The sequence below is a fragment of the Pseudorca crassidens genome, chromosome 5 (assembly GCF_039906515.1).
Source record: "Pseudorca crassidens isolate mPseCra1 chromosome 5, mPseCra1.hap1, whole genome shotgun sequence".
NCBI classification, from domain to species: Eukaryota; Metazoa; Chordata; class Mammalia; order Artiodactyla; family Delphinidae; genus Pseudorca; species Pseudorca crassidens.
Genome location: NC_090300.1, coordinates 65,413,851 through 65,430,997, shown reverse-complemented (window position 1 = coordinate 65,430,997; position 17,147 = coordinate 65,413,851). Strand labels below are relative to the sequence as shown.

General features: G+C 34.0%; 1 protein-coding gene across 10 annotated transcripts in view; it reads right to left on the bottom strand.

The window, feature by feature from the left end:
• ATP11B (ATPase phospholipid transporting 11B (putative)) overlaps positions 1 to 17,147 on the bottom strand; it is a 138,036-nt gene that overhangs the window by 53,369 nt on the left and 67,520 nt on the right. For all 10 annotated transcript variants that reach the window (XR_010943597.1, XM_067738164.1, XM_067738157.1 and 7 more), the window contains 7 exons: positions 14,711 to 14,892; positions 13,011 to 13,214; positions 7,641 to 7,794; positions 5,729 to 5,831; positions 2,993 to 3,138; positions 1,739 to 1,798; positions 63 to 190 (listed from right to left, as the gene is read on the bottom strand). Coding sequence is in view for 9 of the 10 variants with exons in the window: in XM_067738164.1 (XP_067594265.1) it covers positions 63 to 190; positions 1,739 to 1,798; positions 2,993 to 3,138; positions 5,729 to 5,831; positions 7,641 to 7,794; positions 13,011 to 13,214; positions 14,711 to 14,892 (977 nt within the window). In the remaining variant the exon portion in view is untranslated. The remainder of the gene's footprint in view (positions 1 to 62; positions 191 to 1,738; positions 1,799 to 2,992; positions 3,139 to 5,728; positions 5,832 to 7,640; positions 7,795 to 13,010; positions 13,215 to 14,710; positions 14,893 to 17,147) is intronic.

The window sequence follows — 17,147 nt, the reverse complement described above, 5'->3', positions numbered from 1 at the left end:
ACTATGTAATGTACTATTTGCAGTAAGAAGTGTATGGACATTTAATACTGGAAAACACTTACCGATAGAGAGCGGGCTTGTTCTGTAACACATGAGGGTCTATATGCTGTTCCAACAGACTATATATCAGAATAGGCAGGGATGTAAAACAAATATTGTATAAAGTCAGGTACACGCTGTCATACAATGTCTAGAAAGAGAAATTTGTAGGAATTTTGAGACCCTAAACTATGTATTACTATTATACTTATGCATGTAATTACAAAGAAGCATATTAAAAATAAATATAAAAATTACATTACATATTTTCTAATTTACACAAAATTCATTTTATTAATTCCAACTTGTTTCTTATATAGACATAATGTTCCTAGATTTATAATCTTTGTGGAATCTGGAACATTTTGTTATGTCAAGTGATTCTGCTATTATAGTGAATTGGATCTATATTTCAAGATACTCAAATTTGGTCGCTGTGATGTAATTTTAGACAATTCTCCTACACGTATCCTGGGCTTGTTATTATTCCCTTGATATGCTACACATATAGTTTTGCTTTCATGGCTTTGTCTTCCCATCTAAGTCCTACACTTCCTTTAATCCATGATCCATGAAACTTAAAAACACTGGCTCAAATTCCTGATGATAGCTGCTTCTTCTAAAGTCATATGTGCTACTGTTGGTAATTAGTTGGTACTAATTGCTTAGCACTTTGCCTATTCTTTGAATATTGCTTTTCTTAATATTGATACTGTCTCTCGAATTATACTATAAACTCCCCCAAAACCTAATCAAAATAGGTTAAGTCTCCTTGTCACATGCTCTTACAGCATTCTTTATTTCATCCAAGTAAGCAAACATTGTAACTGGCAATCAATGTCCAAGCAGGTATCTGAAATTTAGAGTTATAGGTTGTAAACAGAGGAGAAAACAGTGATTAAGGGTAGAAACAACTCATTAAAAAAACCTAAGAATAATACACTTGTCATTTCAATAAACTAGAATAAATGTCTTGATCAATTAGAGATGTGGAGTGTGGTATGTGAAAAGGGTGCTCAGGTAGTCAGTCAGAAGCGGTAGGTCCAAGTATGGTTTAGCTATGGGATCTTGGGCAAGTTACTTAATCTCTACGGATTTCAATTTCCTTTTCTATGTGACATGTATACAACAGAAGACCCACCATGTGCTTATTATAGCTACTGCTAACCTATTACAGAGTTTTCCCTCTGAGCCTATAGCTTCAGAACCCTTTTCAATAGAGCACTCCTGGAACCTCTATTAACTATTTACCTTCTGAGATGAAATCTGTATGTCATCCCTGGACTCAATCACTAATGTTTCTTCCAAATCTAAAAAAATTCTATGACTCAAAAAATAAACAATGAGGTAAACTTCCAATAATTATCTGGCCTGGCTTGATATGGATTTTGCAGAAACACTACACGTAAGTTGAAAAAAGTTCACAAAATTCTCTCATAAGCTATTAAGAGTTAATATCTAGTTTTTTAAAAAGCATCCAGAGTTAAAATATATTTTGGTATTAACACTTGCTTCAAACTGAAAATCAGAATAAAGAAATATTATGGATGTTATGCTAATTAAATACACTATTAGAAAAGTTTTGTCTAGTTATCTGTAGGACTAGGAAAAATGGAAAAAGTCCCTCCAAGTATCTACCAAAAACTGAACACACACACTTTACTTTAAAAGGATAAAACAAAAGATTCTATTTACTTACCTGTTGAGAAAACAAACAGTAGAACTGATATAAAAACTGGGGTGTGATAAAGCACACATTCTGAAAAACAAGATTAAATGGAAATAATTGAAATATTTAGGTCTAAAAGAGAAACAATTTCTAAAAATGGCTATTAAGAGTCCAAAAATATAGTATCAGTTGATATGGTAAGTAGATCTGCCCATAAGAACTTGTCCGTATAAAATGGGGAAATAGGATTCCCATTTTATTAAAAAATGTCTAAAAGTAGTCTAGGCAGCATTACAAATGTCAGAAAGAAAACACCTTTGACTCCTATCATTGCCAAGCAATACCGTAATTTTGAATTTATAACCTACCAACTATTATTCAATACTTTTCATTTATAGTACAATAAGAAAAGTTTACTTAAACTTTAGAGCTAAAATTGCTTTAAAATGCAGAAATATTTAAAATACAACAAATGGAACGATCAAAACATCTTTCCATTTCAATAGCCTTATGTCACAGCAAAAGTTATAATAACAAGCTAGGAAAAAACTGCCACCATCATCTGTTAGCATTATGCAATCTACCTGTGTTCTTTCACTGGGTTGCAGCTATTAATTAATTATAGAAATATACGCAATATAGGACATTCTGATGTATTAAATGTCTTGGTACTCAGAGGCTCTTAATATGGATTCCACAGAACCCCATCTTTGCCCATAAGGGTCAAGAGATTAGGACAGTGTTTCAACATAATTGGTTTCCTTGTAATCCTATATATTTTATTTTATGCATCTAAAATCCCTATAATTTGTAATCTCAAAAAAGATTAAGAACCTCTGCTTGAAATCATCATATTGGAGTTAAAATTAAAATTTATTACTGGTTCAGGACAACATAACAATAAAGAAATCAAACTAATTGTGTTCTAATTTGCATAGAATAACATACTAAGTGTGAATTTTGATGTATTCTGACAAATTCACACAGCTGTGTAACCACCACCATAATCAAGTTGAACTTTTCTGTCATGCAAAGTTCTCTCATATTCCTTTCTAGTCAATTCTATCACCTGCACCCTTGGCCTCAGGCAACCACTGATTTGCTTTCTGTGAGTACACATTAGATTTATTATAATAAAATAATAAAAGGATATTCCATAAACTGTTAGTTTTACTTACAGAGAAAAAAATTTTAAGAATAATTTGTACGGTAATAGCATTCCTTAAACTGAAACCTCAAATACTCTGTTAGAAATTGATTCTAAAATATATCCATGAAACTTACCTTATAAAAAAAATACTGTACAAGGGTAGCTATTCTAATATAATAAAAATGACCATGAACAAAAAGCAATTTGGAGAGAAATTTAAATCTAGCTATTGCATAGTCACTGTTCCTTGCAGCTTGTCTTCCTTCTTTACCCATGATTCCTGTAATAAGGGGACAAAAAGGTAAGTTCATTGATAACTGATAAGTGTAATGTTTATGATATATCTGCAAATACCTTAATTAACTGTAGCAGCTGAACCTGGACTTAGGATCACTATACCCTAAAATATAGTAGACAATAGATTCCCAAAAGGTTGCTCCCCTTAAATCAAATATGTAATTAACACAAAGCTGTAATTTACACCAGGCATGCAATATCGATTTTCAAAGAATCAGAATAAAATTAATATAAAAATAATATTAAAAGTTCAGGATCTAAGAACATTAAAAAAAAATTCTAATGAAGAGAATGCTATAAAACAGCTTTGACTTCACTATTTCCAATTAACATTAAAAATATGCAAATTGAGTAATTTGAACCAAGCAAATATGATCATGTTTAATGGTCTTAAAACTTTCATGCGTAAGTCAAACACAGTGTGCTTTTTAAAAGGAAAATGTACACTATTACTTGAAATCAGTACATAATTTTATCTGATAAATATGAGAACTTTTTTTAGGTTACTATAATTCTTTAGGTTTCAAAAGTTATTGCCAAATTTGTTTATTCAATATGGAAGCAGCTTTGAAAAAATTATTTTTCAAAATTAAAATTTTTTACTTTTGTCATAAAAGTGTTCCAAAATGTATAGGTAAAGACAATCACCTATATTCGCAACTCCTAGAGAAAACCACTATTTTTGGTCTATATACTTTTAGAATTTTTCCTTATGTGTATTTAACATATATAAAAACGAGTGCATAAAGATGGGATTATTTGTTTTGTAATCAGCTTTTGTCACTTACTACATTATGGACATTGTTTATAACATATGTGTTTGTTAACATATTCATTTATTTTCTTAAAAGAAATTCCTGGATGCAAAATTGCTAGGTCAATAGGCACACATTTAAAATTGTTATACATAATAATGCAAGTGTACCAATTTACATTCCCACTAACATCGTATAAGGGCATCTGTTAATCTATACCTTTGTCAATTCCAGGTTTTATCAATCTTTGTAATTTTTGCCAATCTGATAAGCAATTTTAATTTATATTCTTTTAATTATTAGGGAGACAACATTTTTTTCGTGCATTTAGTATTGTGTTTAGATTTCTCCTTTTGTGACAACTGATGGCTCACACCTTTCAACATATTTCTACTAGAATGTTTTCCTTATTCTCCTTAATTTGTTAAGACCTCACATATTAGGAAGATTAAGACTGTCATCTATTTTGCAAATATTCCTTACCAGTTTGTCTTTAAAATTTGTTTATGGGAAGTATTTACTTCTGCCACACATATTGATCTTTTTCCTTTTTAGTTCCTTGTTTTGTTTGGTTTTGTACCTAAAAGATCCTTCCACACCTCAAATAACAGGATTATTCATTAAAGTTTCCTATTATTTTTTATGGCCTTCAAAAATTATTTAAATCCTTAATCCACCTGGAATTCGTTTTGCTATAAGCAATGGAAAGGAACCCACATTTTTTTTTCCAAATAATTAACTAGTTGTATCAGCATATTTTAATCAAATAATTTGCTTCCCTACTTATCTGAAACATCTCCTTTGTTATATACTAAATTTCCAGATGTTTGAACTGATTCTGTTCACTGGTCTGGCTGTTATCATATTAGAATCAAACTGTTATAAATACTGTAGTTTTTATGCTCTAACATATGGTATAGGAAGTTATCATCAAATTACTATGAAGATTTCTGGGGAACAACAGTATACACACTAGAAAGAAAATGAAATTTTCAAAATGAAGAGTTAATAATCCCAAAGAGGAAGGAGTTGATTTGAGAGATACACTGGAAATATTAGACCCAATAACTACTCATCACATAGGCAATTCCAGAGCGAGGAGTATCCTCTTTTCTAACTCTAAAATTTTATCCTTCAACAAAAAACCCATACTCTTCTCTTTTCCTTCCTCAATAAAATTATCGAGGAAGTTAGGTCAGAAAATGGTTGAAATAGGAAATGACTGATAATTTAAACATAATAAAGTGATTTTAGTATTCTGAATCTAATAAAAATTTTAGGCAAAAATAGAAAAGAAATAAGAATGAAGGTTATTAAATTAGAAAGTATTTGAAATTTTACAATTATATTATAGTTTGGTGTAATTTCCTGTCTCTAAAATTATCTTTAAAATAAGTTGCAGAATCTTTGATGAATAAAGTAAATAATAATAACATTCTAAAATGAGAATTTAAAACCATGAGGGTAACTATGTAAATCACAAATTTAGAGTGTTAAAATGATAAAATAATGTGTAAAAGTACTTTAAAAGGTACAAAATGGCAAGTAAAAGTAAAGTTACTTTATTGGGAAGGAGAATTGGCAAAGATAAAATTCACTAATGTGGTATTTATTTCCTTGAAAATTTGGAAGTAAAATATCCTAAATATTGGGCTTAGTTATAATAGCTTTCCGATGGAAATACACTGTGATATATTACCCTGCTGCATTTAGTGTTCATTCATATATTTGATATTGTGCTTTAGTCTACAAAAGGAAAATTCAAAATTACCAATTGATTAAACCAACTTTTTAAAAGTTCAAGAAAAAATCAGTCACCTATGCCAACATGTGCTTCTTGTATCATGCTTACATCATTAGCACCATCGCCAACAGCCAATGTTATAGGCTTCTCAGGTGAGATTTTTATCAGTCTTATTACCTGAAAGACATACAACTAATTAGTTTTAGATAAAATTTAAATCTTCATGTATTTATATAAAGTCATTTATCTGAAACGATCTGTTGTAAGAAAGGTAGAGCAATGAAAAAAATGTTTATATTAGACGATAATAGGCACCGAGGTTCACTTTTTGAGGGATGTCTCCATTAAGATGTTAGGAATGTTTTTCAGAAATGACACAGCAAAACAGAGTACTATCTTTGGATTTTATGATGGTATGTAAGAATCTTTTAAACAGTTTAAATTTGTAAAAAGCTTAATAATAATTGTGTAAAAAATAATTACAATTAATTGCACTTTGTCAGGCAATTTTTTTTCCTTCTCAAGAAATTATTCTTTTCATTTGATACAGGGGAAAGATAATTATTTTCTCTTGTAATAAAATTTTTAAAATTTTATAAAGCAATCAAAATTAAATTCAATAAAATCAAAAGAAAGGTTTCTTTGGAATACTTGAATATACTTTTATAAAGAATCTAGGAGGACTTCCCTGGTGGCACAGTGGTTAAGAATCCGCCTTCCAATGCAGGGGATGCAGGTTCGATCCTGGTCAGGAACTAGATCCCACATGCGTGCTGCAACTAAGAGTTAGCATGCAACAGCTAAGGAGCCTGCTGGCTGCAATCAAGGGGCCCACCCGCCGCAACCAAGAAAAAAAAAGAATCTAGGCATTAGCTCTGTTTGGTCTCAGGTTTTAGTCTCCATAGACTGGGGGAAGTACATGGCTTATAATAATAATAAAATAGGCACTGTAAAAAAAAAATCCACGAAGCCAAAAAAACTGGATGTAAAATTTTTTAGACCTATATGTAAAAAAATGTGTTCAGATGTGCATTTCAAAGGGTATCCTTGTGAAGATTACAGTTGCAAAAAATATTTGTATAGGCTATCACTTGAATCATAGTTAGCTGAACTTTAAATAATTCCTGTATATAGCTTCATATCAGAATTAATTGGCTTTTCAACTTTTTACTAAAGTTCTATTTATCACTTAACAGCTATCTTTAACAAAGAGAATTATCACTTCGTAAGAATGCAAGAATAAGCACAGATCAACAGAACCACCTGGAGGTGCAGATGAACTGAAGTCTTATAGGCTCCCTCACCAGTTAAGTAACTAACTTGTGAGACTTCAGTTATCACAGTTCAAATTTATGTCTCAGGAAAATCACAAACTGCTACCCACCACGTGGTCATTTCTAGGTCACAATGATCTATTTCTAGGTCATTATGAATAGTTGAAACTTCAATATTCACTGTGAAATTTCCAAAGGCCTAATGTACGTGGTTAAAATTCATATTATGAGAAGTGACTGACCCCTAGTAAGATACATATACTGCATACCACCAAATGGAACTATATGAGGCATTAATGTTAAAGAATACTTTTTTTTTTTTAAATTAATTTTACTTTTGGCTGCTTTGGGTCTTTGTTGCTGCAGGCTTTCTCTAGTTGCGGCGAGTGGGGGCTACTCTTCCTCGTGCTGCGCGGGCTTCTCATTGCGGTGGCTTCTCTTGTTGCGGAGCATGGGCTCTAAGCATGCGGGCTTCATTAGTTGTGGCACATGGGCTCAGTAGTTGTGGCTTGCGGGCTCTAGAGTGCAGGCTCAGTAGTTGTGGTGCACGGGCTTAGTTGCTCCACGGCATGTGGGATCTTCCTGGACCAGGGCTCGAACCCGTGTTCCCTGCATTGGCAGGCGGATTCTTAACCGCTGCGCCACCAGGGAAGTCCGAAGAATACTTTTAAATCTAAATACATTTATGGGACTTGTTATGACATAAACATACCTTTGCTTTCTGCAGTGGTGCCATACGACAGCACATTACAGCTGAACAATTTTTACAAACTTCCATAAATAGTTTTTCATGTTCCCTGAGTGCAAGAGACAGACTGGTCCCATCCACCACCAGACCATGCTGAATCACATGGTCCTCTGTAATTCTAAAAAAGAAAATAATTATATTCTCTGTAAGATACTTTAAAGCCATATTATTCAGACTCATCTAGTAAACAAAAGCTTCTTACCGAAAGACGGATCATTTACTCAGACTTCACTGTTACAAAACTGGCATGTCAGGGAACAAACTGAGTTCTATCACTTGAAAGTTAAGATTAAGCAGAACTGAGAGTGACTGATATGATGAGTAAAACAGACGATGTTCATTTTTACAATGAATTGGTATATACATGCAGTAACCGTATTTTCTAAAATGTGAACTGTAATACATAATCTGAGGATATTCTCCCAAACTGTGACTATGGAAAGTCTTACAAAAATAAAAAAAGTTACTAGTTACACATTTAGCAAATTCTAATTTTAAAAAATTAAATGACATCAAGAATGTTCGGGAAAATTTACAAGCTAGATTCACCGTAGGAAGGAAAGGAATGAAGGCATCATAACTGTCTCTTGATATTTAACCCTACAATGGACTGTAATGCCAGGTATTACGACAGTGGAACATGGAAAACACCCCTCTTGTGGGCATACACTAAACCGAGGACTACTCCAAAGCATGACCTAATTACTGGCAACTGGGCAAACTACTTGTGACAAGAAAGAGGTAAGAAGAAGAAAAACAAAAAGAAAGATAAGAAGCTTGCATCAGTATGTAAATCAACTGTATTACTGAGCACACTATTTTGTTCAACTGCTTTACCCCGCTCCTCCTTTGGTAGTAAGAGTTTCTCGCTGAAAGAAGCAGCATACGTATATACAGATTTACATTCTGGAGCAAGCTTCTTATGCTGCTAAAGGCCAGCACTCAAAGTAGCATTGCACTAAATCCACCAAAAGGAAAATACTACAGTTCACCACTGGGTTCACAGTATAGCAAGACTGCTACTGAGAAACATCCATACGTTTTCAATTTTTTTTCAGCTTTATTGAGATATTATTAACATATAACATATATAAGTTTAAGGTGTGCAACATGATGGTTTGATACACATATATACTGCAAAAATGACTACCACAACAAGGTTAGTTAATACCTCCATCCTTTCACATATTTTTTTGTGTGTGGTGATAACATTTAAGATCTACTTTCTTTACAACTTTCAAATATATAATATAGTACTGTTAATTACAGTCACCATGCTGTACATTAGATCCCCAGAACTTATTCATCTTATATATAAACTTATATATAAGTTTGTACCCTGTGACTATCATCTCCCCATTTCCCCCACACCCCAGCTCTTGGCAACCACCCTTCTACCACTAGCTTTTTAAAATTCCACATATGAGTATTTGTTTCTCTCTGACTTACTTTACTCAGCATAAAGCCTCAAAGTCCATCCATGTTATCACAAAAAGCAAGATTTCCTTCTTTTTTATGGTTGAATAATATTCCTTTGTGTGTGTGTATACACACACACACATCACATTTTCTTTATCCATACAGACAACAATGGACATTTAGGTTCTTTCCATTCTTGGCTACTGTGAATAATGCTGCAATGAACATGGGAGTGTGGATATCTCTGAGATAGTGATTTCATTTCCTTTGGATAAATACCCAGGAGTGGAATTGCTGGATCATATGGTAGTTCTATTTAAAATTTTTTCCATACTGTTTTCCATAGTGGTTGTACCCTCAAATTTTAAATGACAAGTGAGAAGACTATTAAATGAGCAACAATCTATAAAAACTAAATAAATACTGTAATTTTTGTCTTATAATACTTAATTCTTTTCTGTAAGTTAAAATTATGTCTTTCATAGTATGCCTAACAACTACTGTGTTGCACTACAACTAATAAGTGGTAAACAACATTCACAACATAAAATTTAAAAAATGTATATTTCTTTTAATAATTCTCCAATATCCAAAATCAGCACCTAAACTATTCTTCCTCCCTGTTGGCTGAACTTATTTAGCAGCCTCTGCTGCCTCCAATACATTCAGCGTGAGCACTGCCTGAGCACATGGCCTCATAAGAAGAAGTAGCAGCCAAGAGTAGGATAGATCAGATCAGTTTTCCTTGGCAACCTTCCCACAGCATACTAACTTAGGTTTTCCTCTGGACAGGTGTCATAAATCAGCATACTATCTCACAATCCATGGGGTGACATTTATGCAGTACGGAAAACCAGCTCACAGTTCTGGTACACAGTAAGGTAGCATCTGCTTATTTCTGTAGTCTCATGTCTCAATACTTCCCACATCATATCCCATCTATTCCATTCTCTGGCCACATTTAACTACTATCAATTCCTTGAATGAATCTCTCAGCTCTGGGAATTTGCATACATTGCCCGCTTTGCTTCTTGGTGTTACTCTCTGACCAGTTTACATTTCATCGCTGGAAACAACACAGTCGTGAGTTCTAATGTAGAGCAAGAACTTAGCCTACGCTAAGCTCAGGCTAAGCTTCCCTCTTCTGTCTACCCACAGCTCTCTGTTCTTGCCTCAGTTACAATTCAGTTGTGATAGGTCTATGACAATATATTTATTTCTGTTTTTCCTACACATTGTAAGTATTCTGGGAATAAATACACCTTATGTGACTCTGTTCCAAATGCCCAGATAAGAGACAATCATTATATGTTTGTGAAGGACTGGATATATACACTAAAGCTTTCAAAGGTATGAAATTCTTTTGCTATACCCAAAATTTTTAGAATAGATACTTCCTGAAAGTCTGTAAATCAAAATCCTATTGACTTACACGGTTAACTCAGAAAATGCACTCCAGGAACTCCCTGGCAGTCCAGTGGTTAAGAGTCTGTGCTCCCACTGCTGAGGGCCCAGGTTCAATCTCTGGTCGGGGAGCTAACATCCCACAAGCCTCATGGCATGGCCAAAGGAAAAAAAGAAAAGAAAACGTACTCCACCAAAAAGATGGTATCTCTAAAACATAAGTTTCACACAGCAAGCCTAAAATTCATTTTAAGGTATAACCTTCACTTTATAATACAGCTTTTGTACAAAAAGGGAAATGAACAATACCCATGATCTTAACAGACTCACTAAAAGCACATATATAGAAGACTTAAAAAAATTCTAAAATACAAGTAATAATTATCTTTAGATGGCTGTATTATATTATTAACCATATCTTCTTTACCATTTTCAGTATTTTTTAAATGAACATTTAGTATTTTTAAAATCAGGAGTAATATTTAAGAAGTAAATGATTCTGAGCAAATAGTCTGTATGTTTTAGGGAGTTCTTGACATTATGATACTTAAATGTTTAAGCAATCACGATAGTGTTGGCACTGCTCCAAAACTGTAGTATAATTACCTAAATTAATCACCTTTTTGAGCTCAAGCAAAGACCCTTCTGAGAGCTGCACTGTCTCTTTAAAACATTCCTTAAGTAAGTTTTTCTCTGATGAAATCCAGAGTTTAGTATCACATCAATCTCTGCATAACATGTAAATCAAGCACTGAATGTACATTGACAACTGTGGCACTGTCTTTTCGCATTTGTTTTTCTGCATTAATATTACAAGACTGCAAAGACAGGTACCTGTAGAATATCTTAGATGGCTACATACAAGCAACCCTGATGCTTACACTGAAGCACTGAAGCACTCCTGATTTATTGTAAAAACAACTGACTGTGTTAAATGGGGGCTCCTAAATAAAGTTGATTTACCGAAAAAAGCAGATTTAGAGAAAAAGAGAACGCATTAAGAAAATAAATACCTATGAAATTATCTTTGAACAGTAAAATGCAGATTAATTTCCCTGTTTGGTCATGTGAACCTCATCAGTGGTTGGCAAATGTTTTCTGTAAAGCGTTAGAAGTAAACATTTTGATTTTAAGTTTTGTGGGCCATGAGGCTAAATTGAGGATATTATGTAGGTACTTATGCTACAAAAGAGGAAACAAATTTTGACAAAAAAAATTTTAAGTAAAAAATGTAATAATTCAGGGACTCTCTCGCCTTCTGAGAGGGTCCACACTGTCTGTGGAGTGTTTCTCCCTAAATAAATCCACTTCTTATCTATCACTTTGTCTCTCACTGAATTCTTTCTGTGATGAGACATCAAGAATCCGAGCTTCATTAAGTCCTGAGGCCAGTCTTTTGAGTTCTGCGGGAACTAAGGCCCGCACCCAGGTGGAGGATGGAATGATGATGTTGACCCACATGACTTCAATCAACTAAAGCTTGGACTCTATCAATCGTGGCCCCAATTCTATGCTGAATTCTCCTCTGCTCAAGCCCCTTCATGAATATGCATGTACCCTTAACTTAAAACTTCCCCAAGTTTGCTGTTTGGGGGAGACACTATTTCAGGAAAGATCCCCAGTGTTCTCCTTACTTGCTGCAAGTAATAAATCTTTCCTTTTCGCGAAAAAAAAAAAAAAAATTAAGTACAATTTTTAAAGTAATAGAAGTCTACTAATGAGGAGAACAGAAACCTTTTTATTTTGCAGGGGGAAGAACTCCAATTAATTTTGATTAATTGGGGTTCAAAGTTCATGTTTCCTATCATCAAAATCAATTGCACATGTCCATGTGTTAATGCTGATCTGTAATGAAATTTTACATTTTATTGCAAAAGAACCATCTGTAATGAGATTTTGTATTTCATTTTTGATTATGTCTTTTCAAACAGGCAGTATATTAAAGCATATTATCACTGAATAATAAACACAATTCTTTGCCACCTAATTTGATAATAATCAACACTCCACTATGCTTTAAGAGTGTGATATTAAAATTCCATTTTTCTTTTCATGTTTGGACATGATGGTTAAATACTGATAATAAAAATATACTAAAATGTCATACGGCAAAATGTGTGGCACGGAAAACATTAACAAGTTATAATTGTGTCGCTGTGATTTGTAGTATATATCAAGCAGCAGTGAGAAATGAGAAAGGTGCTTTATAAGGTCTCTGTCCCAATTACTCAACTGTGCTGTTATAGTGCAAAAGCCTTCACTGATGATGTGTAAATGAACAAATGTGGCTCTGTTCCAATAAAACTTTATTTACAGACACCGAACTTTTAATTTCATGTAATTTTCACACCATGAAATATTACTCTTCTTTGACTTCTTTTTCATCCATTAAAAAATGTAAAAATTATTTTGAGCTCATGGGCTGTAAAAAAGGCAGTGGGCCATATTTGGGCCCATGGGCCATAGCTTGCTGGCCCCTGAACTCCATGATACAGATAATTATATTCTTACCTTCTGGCAAGCTGCCTCAACTTTTCAGCACATTCACTGTCTGACGTCTGGTTTATAAGTTCAAGGATGTTCATGGTTCTGTGAAAATGTCCACATGACAAACTCACACTAACAGCTGTTTCATGTTTATCTCCAGTAAGTACCCATACTTTGATACCAGCCATTCTCAATGCTTCAATAGTTTCTCGAACTTTATCTTGTAGTCTGAAAATAAAAGAAACAAAATTAGTAGTAGAGAACATTTTTTTGACTGTATTTAAAGTATGAACCACAAAGTAAAGTAAGGTAATTCCGAACTCCTTAACCTAGGGATGTTATAGTATAGTAATATAACTGAATTTTTTTCCATTAGGGAAAAAATAGGAATAACCAAATTAGTGACCACCTGGCTAATATAAAATCTACAACTGTGTGCTAACACATGTTTGTCACAATGGGAATTCCAGAGTTGTGAGGTATTTTAGGTGACAGATACTAAATGATCGCTTGGGTCAATACTGCCTTAATGAGAACATTTGTGCATTCTCACAATTGTAAAGTTTCCTTCCCTTCATTTTGGTTACTGATAATACTACTGTAAATGTATTTGGTTTTTTTGAAGCTCACAGGGTATTGATATGTTGGAGCACTATGTAAACTTAAATGTAAAATCTACAACTTCATATTTTAAGAGTGTATCTTCAAAGCTGATTTTTATAGAACCAACTAACTATATAGTCTTCATAAACTCATTTTCTTAGAAAGTCTTAAATTTCAAATTAGAAGATTTTCTCCTTTTTCGGCAAGAAAATCTCTTACCTCATTAGTTCAAAATTCAGACTGTGGACAATAATGGTCTACATATAACCTCAGGGAGTCTCATAAATCTCATGAGGACAACTGAAAAGTAAATGAAACCCTAGATTTTAAAAAATGCAAGCACCTTTAGATCTAGCGGGTAGAGAAAAACGTAACAATAGGCTTAATTTGTAGAATTCAATTTAATTCAAGAAACTGAAACACACAGGGAGAGAGATGCTGGGAACAAAGGCAAAGAATAAGTAGACCTCAAGGAATTCACAGGCTAACAGAGGAGAAAGTCTTCAACAAATAATATACTGCCTACAAAACTACTACAACAGAACTACCTACAAAACATGGAGGCTTTCCAAACGAGAGAATTTTTAATACTGTTAGGGGTTAGGAAAGGTCCTCCTGGAGTGGGGGTGATATATGAACTATGGTTTATGAATAGGTATTCACAGATGGATAAGGGAAGAATGATCCAGGCAGAAAGCACAGCCTTGCCAACGAAAAAAGGCACAAAATAGAACACTTTTAACTATAGCTGTCGTTCAGAGAACTAGACAGTTTGGTACTGTTGAAATGTAAAGTGGAAGGGGGGGCAGTGGTAAGAGGTGAGGCTGGAGAATTAAGCAGGAACTTAAAATCTTTGTATGGAACACTGAGGAATAGTCTAAAAACTCCAGACTACAGGCAAAACTATACATGGCTGTATTCTTTCAACTATTTCAGATAGCTGGCTAGAACAAAAATTATATATATGGACTGGGAAAAATTAAGGCTTTAATTCTCTGTTTTCATTTTAAATATATTAAGTATAAAATGTTAAAAAATAGAATTTGTCATAAATTAGAAACACTTGGCTAGAAAAATTCTTATGAGAGAAAAATGATATTGCCTATTTGTCTGATACTTACTTGTCTTCTACTGCTGTAGCTCCCAGTAATATCAGGTCTTTCTCTATGAACTGGAAGACATCTGCCAATTTCTCTTCCCGTTGCTGCAAGGCAGTCCTGGCTTCAAATAAATGTCTATCTATTTCCTCATACTCCTTAGGTGTAAACTCTCTATAGGCCATACACAGAGTTCTTAGCCCTTTCTAAAATAGGAAAATTAAAGACAAAAATTGAACAAAGATAACTAATGGGGAATTAAGAAGTCACTGAAATAAACTGAGGACCCCATTACCAAAATTCAACTATAAATAATTTAAAAAGTACTATCATCTAGTGATAGGAAATAAATAAACTGTCACAAAACCCTAGTTATCTGAGTTATGGGACACATATTATCATAGCTCTTGCAATTTTTGATGAGTTCCTAAACAGTTGCTCAAAAAAATTAAGGTCATTGAATTGTAGAACATTAGAGCCTAGACAGGATCATAAAGACGATCTACCTGTGATTTTAAATATGTTTTACCAGGAAAGCCAAAAAGTTCTATAATGGTACCTTTAGGATTGTCAAGAGAGAGGCAGCCCCAGGTTCTTCTCTCCTGTTTTAACCACTACAACTCCACTTTTATCTATTTATTTTTTTTAGACAATTTTTTTTAAAGTCTTTATCGAATTTGTTACAATACGGCTTCTGTTTTATGTGGTTTTTTTTGGTTTTTTGGCCGCAAGGCATGTGGGATCTTCCCGAGCAGGGATTGAACCTGCATTGGAAGGTGAAGTCTTAACCACTGGACTGGCAGGGAAGTCCCCACTTTTATCTACTTTAAAAGAACTTTTTTTTAAGCAAAGGGGACTATAATTTCCTGAGGGTTCATGATATGACAAATTCACATTTCAAATAAAGAAGCCTGTAAAGTGGTCATTATCAACCAACCAATACTTTCTAGAGCCACTGAATGAATGATTTTAAATTGTATCATTATACCTTTACTGGTGAATTGGAATTTCACAAAACTTAGGAATATATATTTGATTATCTGATTCTACCAGGTGTAAACTTTTCTTATGGTGTTAATATTTGGAAGTTGGTATCTAAATCTGAAAGCTTACAAAAGTTCTTTTTCTTGCAACACATTTTCCTCAGAAAAACCCAAAATAAATGTTCTAATAGTAGGACTCAGAAAGGAAAAGTTTTAAAATACTATATGACACTACTTAGATTTCTAAATGTTGTCATTCCTTGATTTACAAATGACCTACACCTATAAACACCTGCTTCTCTTAAATAACAGTTAAGAGACTATGAGAGTTACTAAATTAATTCCACAACAAACATTTATTGAGTGCCAACTACGTGCCAGCATTTTTCTGGATTAAAATGACAGAAAAGTAGAATAGGACTTCCCTGATGGTGCAGTGGTTAAGAATCTGCCTGCCAATGCAGAGGACACGGGTTCGATCCCTGATCCAGGAAGATCCCACATCTTCCTAGGATGTTGCTTGCCATGGAGCAACTAAGCCCGTGCACCACAACTACTGATCTCACACTCCGCAACTACTGAGACCACATGTTGCAACTACTGAAGCCTGCAAGCCTAGAGCCGGTGCTCCGCAACAAGAGAAGCCACTGCAACGAGAAGCCCATGCACCGCAATGAAGAGTAGCGCCCCCCCCACTCGCCACAACTAGAGAAAGCCCACAGGCAGCAACGAGGACCCACCGCAGTCCCCGGCCCCCCCCCAAAAAGTAGAACAATGCCTTTGTTCTTATGGATATTACAGCGTGGTAGATGAACTAGACCATAAACAAATAGAAAGTAATGGGAGAAAAGAAACCATAAGTAAGTAAAGGAGGCAGGTGGGCAGCATTTATAGAAATGCAGAAATGAGAGCTCATGAGGCTCTAACACTGAGACGGAGCTGCTTAATAAGTTTCCTCTTCACATGAATTGTGGCACTTTGTTTTTGTAAGATTTTCCTATTCTTTTATTAAGAGGGACATAATTCACGTACCATAATTCACTTTAAAAAGTACAATTCAGTGGTCTTTAGTGTACTCACAAAGTCGTGCAACTGTTATTACTATCTAATTCCAGAACATTTGTGTCACCCCCAAAAGGAATTCCATATTCATTAGCAGACACTTCCCTTTCCCCCCTTTCTCCAGCTCCTGGCAACCACTAATATGCTTTCTGGCTCTATGAATCTGTCTTTTCTGGGTATTTCATATAAATGGAACATGTGGCCTTTTGTGACTGGCTTCTTTCACTTAGCAATCTTTTCAAAGTTCATCCATGATGTAGCATATATCAGTATTTCATTCCTTTTAATGGCCAAATAACATTTTGTTATATGGATATGACACATATCATATATGGATATGACACATCAGTTGATGGACATTTGGGTGTTTCCATTTTTTTGGCTATTAGGAATAAAGCTGCTAAGTACAAGTTTCT